This window comes from Manduca sexta, chromosome 9 (assembly GCF_014839805.1).
Source record: "Manduca sexta isolate Smith_Timp_Sample1 chromosome 9, JHU_Msex_v1.0, whole genome shotgun sequence".
In the NCBI taxonomy this organism is placed as follows: Eukaryota; Metazoa; Arthropoda; class Insecta; order Lepidoptera; family Sphingidae; genus Manduca; species Manduca sexta.
In genome coordinates this window covers 1309135-1321494 of record NC_051123.1, presented here as the reverse complement: position 1 = coordinate 1321494, position 12360 = coordinate 1309135, and the positions used below count along the sequence as shown (strand labels likewise).

At 32.2% G+C, this 12360-nt stretch overlaps 1 protein-coding gene across 3 annotated transcripts in view; it reads left to right on the top strand.

The window, feature by feature from the left end:
- LOC115455683 overlaps positions 1-12360 on the top strand; it is a 138362-nt gene that overhangs the window by 120728 nt on the left and 5274 nt on the right. For 2 of the 3 annotated variants that reach the window (XM_037436960.1, XM_030184347.2), the window contains exon 9: positions 10339-10476. The exons of the other annotated variant lie outside the window; for it this stretch is intronic. In XM_037436960.1, the coding sequence (XP_037292857.1) occupies positions 10339-10476 (138 nt within the window). The remainder of the gene's footprint in view (positions 1-10338; positions 10477-12360) is intronic. 3 annotated transcript variants of the gene reach the window in all.

The following is a 12360-nucleotide window of genomic DNA, read 5'->3' as shown; positions in this document are numbered from 1 at the left end:
CTGTTTTAATTATGAATATAAAATTATTATTAACCTTTTTTACATACTTCCTGCCTCATGTTTAAATCACCTTATTAGTAAGATTCCGTTTTCCTATTACGCTAGGGTTGCCAGATTTTAAAATTTCATCTGGCAGCATGGAATTTCCTCCTTTTAAATGAAAAAAAAAATACAAACTAAAGATTTTTTAAAAAAAATAAACGTAAAAAAATATATTTAGATTGAAAAAAAAACAAATATTGAATTACACATTCCTATTTTAGGAATTTTTCATGAAACTCTGGAAATTTAGTTTACGAGTGTGGTAACCCTATAACGGGCTGGCTATTGGTTAAGTTGGGATGACGAATACCATTCCTGGTACAGGAATAGTTCTAGTTTTTCCTTATTCATTGTTCAAAACAGCTCGCCGTAAGCAGTTTGCGTGTTTAAAATTATAAAAAATTGGTACAAAAAAAAATAATATTTTACAAGTTTTCTTACATGTAAGTGAGTGGTGGAAAGTTTTTATTCAGTTGCAGTGTTGCAAATTGTTGAAATGCTAGGTTTTTTCTGTTTTGAGTTTGTGTTTTGAGGTGTTTAATATGATGATATGTGGATGTATTCCCGACGATTTCGGAATGTGTAAGATTTTTAATATTTAGTGCCGGTTTGTTTAAATCACCGTTTTATATATTTTAATGTTTTTTTTTTTATTTCGTGTTAAATTAAGATATTAGAAAGAGACATAATTGAATCTAACTATAAATAATATATAAACTCACTATAAATGTGAATGGTTGTGAAGATATCTAAATGTTCAGATCTTTGTTAGAAGTTAACGCAGGATGTTGAATGGATTTGGATGAAGTTTTACACACAGATTATACAATCGGTTGACGTATCGACTACTTTTTAATATGAAAAGAAACTTTAATACTTACCAGTGATGAAGGGTGAAATTTTCATAAAGAGAAACCGACATAAAATATAGGTACTAAATTGAATAAATGTCTGCAAATCGTTGTAATGCATTGATATAATATGTACTACTTACTAGATTTGGCGTTCCGAACATTCACTGTGTTCAACTGATTTGAACTGATATCCATTCAAACTGACTAGTATGGTCTATATTGACAGCTTGTGGTTATGACCGAAGTGGCACTCATGACATAAGAACTCCAGTCTAAGTGTAAACCTGGATTTGAATAATAATATCAGGCAAATAAGTTAAATTGTAGTTGTTCAAGTGAATAAATAGGTTATAACAGTGACGTTTTGATTGCCATTTTGGTTCAGATTTTGAACAAATAGTTTATATGGACGTTCGTGTCTAGAATATACGTCAATGTTCTAATGATAAGTAGATTCTAGTTAAAGGGAAGATCACAGGAATCGGGTTATATGCGCCCCTAATAATTTGTTTCTACTTTTTATACCCAAAGATAGTATTGAATGCTTACTAGAGTTTTCTTTTGAAAGCAGAATCTACTACTTGTTTTGTGTCTGAGAATAGGATTGTTACTTTTTAAAAAAAATTGACAATTCAGTTCAAAAATACATCTAAAAAACTGACATGAAAGTAGGATTTTGCATCCGTCCGGATAGCGAGCACCGTACACAAGGTGTTAAAACCCGCCATAGTGGCCCACATAGGTGTGTCGCGTTCCGGGATCAGCCTGTGTGTATCTGGTTCAAATAGGCCGGCATAATTCTGTTGACTCGTGACGGGTAATCATCTCTCGTCATTCGACATACTATCTGGACCCCACTCTGCTTACCAGCAGGTTTTGTGCCCGTAAAAAAATATGAAGATTATCTATGAGAAATTGGAATCCCATTCGAGCCGGGGCGGTGCATTCCACTTATAGACTAGGTAAACGGCACTATAACCTATTTTACGATATGTATTGACAAAGTTTCCTTATGTTAAAATAATATTTTGCGACACAGTTAATCCATTTATAACGTTATAATATTAGATCATGAATCAAGGCTGTTCTATTTTGTTGCTATAATAGTTTAATATAGGTTTTTTAGTGCATATTCAGTCTAAAAAGCGATTCTGCAAATAGACATTTTCAAATTTAGTTTGTATTATAGACCGTAAAGGTGATAGTGTTTTTTTTTTTTTAAATCTTTATTAAGTAGCTTGGTCGATATTTCGCGGATTGTGTTTTTAATATCCCATAGAAGTTTAAAAAAAAAATTCATCCTGCCAATATCTTGTGTTGGAAAATTTAATTAACATTTTGTTCGAATTTTAAAACACGGTGTGTTCTGATAGTTTAATCAATATGTTCGAATTTTAAATTTAAAATACGGCTGTCATTTTGGTTTTTATTTTAACTTTTTTTATGCCGTTTGTAGACCGGCTAAGATAGTTGTGTAGCTTTGCTTGCATAGTTGAGATATTTAAACAAAGTATAGTTATTTTTGCTTGGGATCTGCGCACGAGTATGAAAAAATCTTAGCTATGCGAGCTAATTTGATTTATCTTACTTTCGGTGTACAACCCGCATTGTGTTCGTTTTTAGATCATTATTAAAAATACTATCTTGTTCATAAAACATACTTATGCCGCTTTCATTTTACTGAGTCATTTACGATTTATTTATCATCTTGTTTTTTTATACCATCAGGGGCAATGAACTTACTCGTTTGTTACAAAGAGAGAGAAAAAGAGGTATAAAAAAAAATACAATAAGTAAACGGTTGTTAAAATGTTACAAATAAAATATATGTGTAAGGTTTTTTGATATAATTCTGAAAGTAATATTTACAATATGAATAAAGTTGTCATAAAATTAAAGGAAATATTGCGTCATGAATTACGCAAATTTATTGACAAATACAAAATTATTGAAGAAATTTCGTCACAGGATAATCGAAGCAATTTTCCCATTTCTGTTGACCATAATACATGATTCATAAGGACAATCCCCCTATACTACTAGTGTGAAAGTTTGTAAAAATGATTTTATTATTGTTCAATTTAATTAAAAGTTTTTTTTTGCACAAGATCCAAATACTAGGTTATATATTTACGTTTTATTCTATCACTATTATTGTACCTGTAAAAACACATGCGCTAAAAAATCCGTTATTGCAAATTGGACCTTAAACACTCCGCAATAAAATTTATATAATTATGCTTTAATATTATTTCTAAATATCTACTATTTTTATTCCGCTTCCACGAAGGTCTTCACTACACAACAATTTGATATATAAAGGCCAAATAACTTATGTTATTTTTTATCTTGTTTCGATGAAGTGGCTTCATTAGATGACAGGTCAATGCAATCCAAATATTTCCGAAAAAAATCCCTTGGTGGGCGCCGGAATAAGCCATACTAAAGATTTCCATTTTGGAAATAGATAGACAGTTTGTAAAATAGCGGATTAAACACATTGTCGACGACATAATAATGTATTGCAAGTGTCATAAAATAGATGATACAAAAGGTAATCACACCCTCCATAGTTTTCGTATTGGCAATAGCAATTATCGCGGTAAATATGCTGTTATCTTCAAGTGGACGCCCTAACTTCGTATCCGCATCGAGTACACTCACAAATACAAGTTTTGTTATTGTTTATTTATTTATTTAATTACAAGGACAACCAATGGTATAAGTCCGAAAAGTAGTCGATTACAGTTTAAATAGTAATTAGTAGATCATCACGGTTAGTTATTTGTTTAGAAACAGAGTTTTCATAGCACTCTTCACTAACATCCAGCACGCAATAATAATTGCTACCTGACATGCAATACAATTCTACAGAAGAAAAATGTAAATCAATCAATATAATTATATATTTGTTTTTTAAAACATAGCGCGAAAAAAATAAATAAATTCATGTCGAATGGCTAGTAATGTTTAGTCATTAAAATATAGCACTCCTGTTTGAACAAAGTAGTATACATTTTAATGCTTTAATATTACAATATGACGTCAATCGGTCATCGAATACGGCGGTTTGACGTTTTGTCTTTGTGTTTCGTTGCCGTTATACAAGCAATTGAATATTTTTACGTAAATAATGTGAATATCAATAATGCATTGATTCGACAAGAAGTATTCTTAGGTCGCCGTCTAGTTAGATAGGGATTTACGGAACGTTGGAGTATTCAAAGTTCCTGCCTGTTCAAAGCACCTACATACATAGTATCAAGCCTCTATCCTAGGGGTAGGCAGGGACTATGAATTGCCACTGCCCGATTCTGGCATACTTCTCTCGCTTTCTCCACCTTCATCAATCATTTTATGCATTCCCGCCAGTTCAGGGTACTTTTGACCTGGCCTTTACTAAGAATGTCAGATATCTGATCTTCGAAGATTCGGTGCGGTCGACTCCTGTTCAAAATGTTTTTGACATAAACAGAAGCGAAACTGCGCACACGTATAAATTACAAAATAAATAATGTTAAGTCCACCGTTACACTGTCAACAAAAACACAGTCATTGGCGGTAGAGTTACCAGGTTTCCGGATAAAGTCCAACATAGGCAACATATATGTTTCTGTTCAGCCAAATTAAACGGTGTTCGGCTTGTCTAACTTCTGTTAGGCTTTTTACATTTGGATAGTCACGTGGTCATTCGAGCGAGCGGCAGTGGCGCGTTGTCGTTTCAGCCCCGCAAGTCTCTGAAGCACGACTCACGAGTGAGCGAACGCTAAGCGCTGTGAGATACTAAGATACGAAATGCTTAATAATTGAAAGTGTCCGGCCTTTTTACCTAAATGACAAAGTGGCTGGATTGTTCAATTATTATTTGACATCATAAATAAGCGATTATACAATGTACAAGACGAGCTTTCGCTTACAAGAGACATGACACGTATATTAAGTCCAATAGCATTTTCTACCTGACTGTACCCTAACTGATAAAAGCCGCAATGATAATCGGCACAGTGCAATAATCTTTTAGTCTAGTGTTATTCCTGTGGATAGAAGTATTAAAACTCTATACAGGAATTCGTAGTGTTTGTAAATTTCATATACCAAATGACACTTTGACAGCTGTGCGTTCGAAATTCAAATTTAGTTCATACTTACTGATAAAACTGTTATTATGAATTGGTGATAAATATAATTAAAAATATAGTGAAATTTAGTGCAGTGAGATGAATGGAACGTCATTATTTTTTGACAGTTCAACCCTTTAGTGCAGACATGGATGTTGAATGACGAAATGGAGTCTTATATTGTCGATTTCGGGTCGCGTTACTGGATATCAGGCAACGGCGCTATCATAATGAGCAGGAAAAGAAAAAGTCCAACGGAAAAAAGTCTTTCAAAATTGCGGGACATATTTGGATCACAACAAGCCCTCCATATACATAAACGTATGAATTAAATACTTTTTTAGGCTATCATAGTTTTTAAGCAATTTACATTTAAGACGATGGCGTATGCGTTGCAAGCAGTAATGTGGGTAATTACAGCAAGGCCTTATATACGAAGTGTTTGGTTTAGTAGTGGAGAATATAAAAAATTAAAATAACGTAATAATTTAACTAATAACAATGGTTTTTCGAGACGATATGCGCGCGTATCATAAAAATGTACTCTCATAATTTTTTCCTAGCCCCAAAAGAAGTATAACTTCAAAAAGGATAGATAGAGAGGGAGTACATTTTTACTAAGTAAATAAAAAATAAATAAAAAGCGGCGATAGCCTAGTTGGGTGTGGAGCGGACTGCCAAGACGAATGTCCGCAGGTTCAAATCCCAAAGGCACACACCTCTGACTTTTCTAAAATTATGTGTGTATTCTTTGTGAATTTATCGTTCGCTTTAACGGTGAAGGAAATCATCGTGAGGAAACCAGCACCTTTTAGAAGTTCTCTATAGGAATTTCGAAGGTGTGTGAAGTCTACCAATCCGCACTAGGCCAGCGTGGTGGACTAAGGCCTAATCCCTCTCAGTAGTAGAGGAGGTGCCCGTGCTCAGAAGTGGGCAAGTATGTAATACAGGGCTGATATTATTATTATTATTATAAGTAAAAAATGCTTTTTCATAATTTATTGACGTAATTCTAATATTTATCAGTAAAAAAACCCAGACAGATAAACAAAATGCGGGTAACAGCGCCAATTATATACAATCAACGTAAAAGTGTTACGAAAAATGTCTTTGTTTCATTGGAACGTTCCAAATTGCATTGTTTGTGATTAAAGTGCAATTTGGGGTGGAGTGAGGGGGGGGATATGGGGCACCTGATAGTAACCGCTATCACGTCCATGATTCGCTGTATCAGTAACAGTATGGTGAATTGATATACTCTATAAGTCAGTTCGTTGTTCCTTGACTATTTGGGCATTCCACGTGAAGCGGGCAAGAAAAACAATTCGATGTCCCAGATTTTCGTAATATTTGATTATGTTACACCTGTATATGTCCTCGATCCAGATACAAAATATTTTTAAAGTATAAAGTCTGGTTAGCGAGTTGAAGGACTTTGAACTTTTGACTGGCCCCTATGGCAAAAATAATCTTGCTTCATCAAATAAGAATTTCATCACATTAAGTGATTGCCCTAGGTCCTGGACATGCCCAGTACAGTTTACAATGTCCTGCAACAGGCAGCCAAACCCAGTACCCGATTACATACGCCCCGCGTGGATATGTTTCAATTGTTTTATTTTGTAGTTGTTGATGTCGCTACGATGGTCTGTTGGTGAATTTTGAGATCAATTTGACACATAAAGGTTGGCTAGCCTTGTTATAGATCACCGGTACTCAAACTTTTTTATTTTTAATATATATTTATTTTTTATTTAGGCATAGCTACAGAGTATAAATTATATTTATATAAATTATAAATACGGGCCATAAAGACGTACTATTTACGGTGCGTCGTCGGCCCACAACTTCAATTTATAAACTTACTTATGTGTCAAAATTTAATCAAAATATATTAAAAAAAAATAATTGACAGTTAACTGAATTTTATTCTTATGAGGTCAGTATACATTTTCAGTGACCTTGGGTAAAGAATCTTTAATTTTACTATATTTTGAAGACCCGGGGGCTGCAAAGTATAGCTGTTCTAGGTAAACAAGCGGCAAACAAAAAACACACACGCAATATTCATCCTTATTTCTGAGAAGGTAGATACGCAGTCACTTATTTCGTAGAGTTTTTATCCGTCATGAATCATTGCAGGCAAGCTTATCTATATTATTTTACTTAATTAATTAGTTACAAATGAAACTCATCATTGGCGCGGCTCGAAAATTTACGCTTGAATCAAACAATCATAGTCATTAGAACCATTCGGTTAGGGTAGGATATATTTTATATCCGCCCGTATAGCGACCACCGTACACAATGTGTTAAAACCCGCCATAGTGGCTCACGTAAGTGTGTCGAGTTCCGGAATCAGCCTTTATATGTTCGGTTCCAACAGGCCGGCTTAACTCTTAGCACTCTACTTACCATCAGAGACTTTCCCGCCCTCACACCCACCACTACAACTCCTATAAGCCAGGATCAGCAGTGGCACGCATTTTATGACACCGAGCAGTGAAGCTCACCATCAGGTGCAGCACTTTGCCGTGTATATAAATCATGTAGGTACAGGAACTTAGGTTGCTTCTTTGGATCGAAAATATGTATTTTAAATGCTTTAAGTGGAAATTGAAGCACAATTCCCTAGACCAATGAAGCGATAACATTATGTTGTATTTATAACTCAATTGTAATTTTCAATATAATATTTTGAATCGTAAAACACTAGTTATTCATTCTATGACGTCTTTTTTATTGAGACTATTTACCAGAGTTCTTTCGTCATCTGGCCCGTCAGTTTTAGTAATAAAATTACTAAATATAATATAGATAAAATATCAAACCTCGAAAATTTCGTTTAATCTCGCTAGCGTATTGGTCGCTCGTTTTAAAAAAGCTAGGATATATTTTTTTCTCATAAGAGATAGTGATTACATTAGACCAGTCTGTACACTATAAAAATGTCCCTCAGCAAGAATACATGTATTATTTAATGGCTTCTAAACCTTGCTTGATAAAAAAAAATTGATTTAAAGTTTCAATATTTTACTGAAAAATACAGAATCATGTAATAATCAATTCGTGCAAAATATAAACTTTAATAAAATAATAAAAATAGTAAGCATGCGACTTGTTGAAACAAGTAATTATGGCAGATTTTCCACAATGTCTGTGTATCTGAGTTTCGACAAAACTCTAATTCAGCAACGATTAATGAACATAATAACAATTATCATTAATCCCCGATGAGTAATTTTTCTTAATAAAGTCGAAGTTTGAGTTACGCTATCTTTGCATCAGCAGCCAATGCGGCGCTGCTAGGGTCTGCGATGGTTAGAAAACTTATTGCTAATAAAACTCATAATTTACTTAATATTGAGAGCTTTTACATCGACAGATAAACCTTTGCAAGATTATAAAAAAAATAGTATTTTAGATTACCTGTTTTTTTGTCTGTATTTGTTTTATCTATTATTACTCGGCATGGCAAAATTAATATAAAATATAATAAACATATAGACGGAAATTAAACCTTATCGAATACATACAAATAGATAAATACCTAATGGAATATTTCCGTTACGACATATCCCAAGTTTCATTAAAGACCCAATGATGTAATAAAAATATATTGAAGTGAATATTAAATACATCTAGTTAACATAGCATGATAGTATTTATTTTACTTTTAATTTTCAATAATTATTTGGTTATATCAATAAGGGACATATTTTTACGTGCACGGCTGTGACCCCACTGCACGTGATGGTAAGTGGAGTGGGGACCAATAGACTGTCGACTGACGAGAGATGATTACCCCTCGACAGTCGACACGTATGCCGGCCTGTTGGAACCAGATATATACAGGCTGATTCCGGAACGCGTACCGTTTGACAGTCTACAAAATTAAGCCGGCCTGTTGGTACCGGATATACACAGGCCGATCCCGGAACGCGACACTTATGTGGGCTACTATGGCGGGTTTTAACACCTTGTGTACGGTGGTCGCTATCCGGGCAGATATAAAATATATCCTACTATCTTAATTTTTTTTGTTTTTTAAAACTTAGACAATCAAAAGCAGCCTAACCCAAAATGTTAGGTTTTAATGAAGAATAGTCTTCCCAGAGTCTCGCCAAACTTTGTTGCCAGGTGTGTCACAAAACGTGTGCATTTTCCGATCTTGCTTACAGGAGTACAAGTGTCGGTTGTGAGAAATAGTCTCTGTAAATACGCTGCATCCAAACTTAAACAACCTTTAAACAATTTTCATTATTTCAACGTTACCAATAAAGCTGATTTTATATCTTGGAGATAATATCGTAATAACAAAGAATCGATACTGTATCCTTTATTTATCATATAACTAAGATATGATATCTTTTATCTTTGAAATAAGCACCTACATACGTTATGAGTTATGACTATTCAGTATATAGTTTTTTTGTATATATACAGGTTTTTCTAATGGTCGAGTTAAAAAAATAGTGATAGAGGGTGAAATTTACCGTTTATTGGAACTATGTTTTTTCCAAAACTTTACAATGTGTGACAACATTTTTAAAATGTATTAACACAGTTTAAAAAATGTACCTACGGAAATAATTTTACTGAATAGTGGTAAAAAATTAACTAAATTACTTATAATTCGTATTATGACTAGGCTGTTATGTGTTAACATACATTTTCCCGCGCTTAATTTATTAAAAAGATAACCTTAAAATATGAACTGACACGTGCGCTGTGATATATTTGTTACAAAGCATGTATTTGAAAATCGAACTTTGATTTTTTTTCTGGAGAAACAACAACGCAAAGGTAAATAGAGACAATGATATTAATACGGTATGTTTGTATGTGTCGTGTTGCCTGTTCTAACTTGTGTATTCTCTTGTGTGACGAAGTTTGCGTAAACCGAACGTGTTATAGATATAATGTATGAGTCATTGAGTGTAATAAAAAACATATAATTTTTCCTTAATGAAAAAATTACATGATGACTTGATGAATTTTAAAAATATATTAATTAAAAAAATATTTTTGTTTTCTTTTTAATAAGTTTACAGGTTTAAAATATTATATAATTATAATAAATGAAGTTATTATACCTTCCTAATTTTAATAATGTATGAAATACATCGCAAAAATAATCATAAATTCAATCTATTTAAATTATATGTATAATTTGTCTACTTTCCTTTCCTTTCTGCATCTTCCACTAAATATTTGGTGCAGGTCTTCATTTCATCTCTGGCCTTTTCTGATTGCTTATCCATCTCTTTCTTCCCATGATCTTTTTAATCTTTTTTTGTACTATGCCGTATCTTTTTTTCCAGCTGGCGGCAGTAGCAACGAGGATTTAAGCGAATCAACAGAAGGTTCGGTACAAAAATCGCATGTGCGAACTAGATTAAAGAAGTTCTTCGCGAAACGGCCCGCCATTGAGATGCTCGTCAAGAAAGGGATATACAAAGGTTGGGAATTTGATTAAATAGGTGTCTAGCTTTTTACTGCATTATAAATAAGTGCACACGCTGATGTAGCTGTAGAAATGAGGTTTATGTACTTGCGTAGTGAGGCTTGGTGTTTAAAAATAGAATGGTCGTTGCGTTTGAGGGTTAAACTAATATTCTAATTTTAAATTGGTATTTTGGTTTGAAATTAGAAAACTATATTTTTAAATTAATACTTTTATTGTTTCTTGTTAAAAAAAATAAAAAAAACCTTTTTAACATAAAAAAAACATGCTAATACTTCGAATATAACTAATAGATCTGTTAAACAATTTAATATTTTTTAAGTATAAGAAGTGAAATATTATATTAACTACATAAACTTTTAACTTTTTCTTTATAAAATTTACATTATTATTTGTTTAGTATCAATGTGGTAAAGTCATCATACATTTTTTATTTGTAACATTTATCAGAGCGTAAAAGCAAAAAAAAAGGTATATGCCTACGCAATATTTTATTAATGTTACCTATCTAGTTTTGTTTTTAGTCCACACGTTGAAACGGAAAACATGATTTTTTTTATAATATATATTTAACTTTTTACATAAACATGACATTTAGTTTTCTTAATAATTTGAGGTAAAAAAAAAACAAAAAAAAAAATACAAAAATATCTTATATAAAATACTAAAAATATAATTGAATCAGCCTTATGTTTTTTTCGCGCTTGAGTGTTTTTTTTTATATAAACAATAACGCCAAAAATACGTGCCATATTATTAATTTAAAGGTAAGTGTGTGATATGTATTAGCTATTTTGTATTTTTGTTTATTTTAATATAGTTATAATTTAGATTAATAAATATTGTTTTATTTATGTAACCTTACCTTTTTAGATTGTGGTGTTTGGTTTTATATTTTAGATTTATTGAGAGTGTATGGTTTGTAACTTTTTAATTAAATGGTATTCGAATTTTTTGCTTTGGTAATAATATAAATTAAGCAACAAAATGTTAATTCGCAATTTTCTATTTTTATAACGTAACGGTGTGAGAAAATTAGGAATTAACATTTTTAAAATGCTAATTTTTACTGTTTTATAAGATCTTTTTTTTAATTATGTCAGGTGGCCTTTATCGTTTACGGGGCATATCCGTCTTTTTTAATTACGGGCGTTCTAATTGAAAGACAGCTTTATTGGTCGTATAAGTAAATAGTTGATTTTTTGTCTCTCTTGTCTAAACGGCTATCGAAGCCGTTCTTTGAATAGATCGCCCGTAATTGCAAAAAGACGGATTCGCCCCTATAAACGGTTTAAGGCCCCTGACCTTAATCCAACTTTTAATAAAGGTGTTAAAGTTATTGTAGATAAAATGTAAATAAGTATATAGTATAATTCCAAATAATGCAACCGTTTAAATGCTTATATCGGGTTGTGTAAATATTTATGTTGCCTTACTTTTTTATGAGTTTTAGCTTGGTAACACTTTTTTTTTATTTAAACTTAAAGTACTATAGGGCGGAAAGGGAAATGGCGTACCAATTGCTTTAAATCTATATATTAGGAAAATAATATTCATAACTTAAACTTAACTCATTTAAAACTTAAACGTACTATGAGGCGGAAAGGTAAATGGCGTACTAATTACTCTAAGTCTATATATTAGGAAAATAATATTCATAACTTAAACTTTATTCATTTAAAAATTAATTAGATAAGTTCATCATTACTTCTTAGATATTATTTTGTTATAAGTGAAGGCTTTAAGGTGACTGTATCACAATATAGCTTCTAAGTTGTGTTATTATGTTACCTGTTGGATTTCCGATCAAATATAAAAACACAATAAAAGGAGTCCAAATGTAAATCCAGGATGTTTATACCAAATCCATTTAACGATG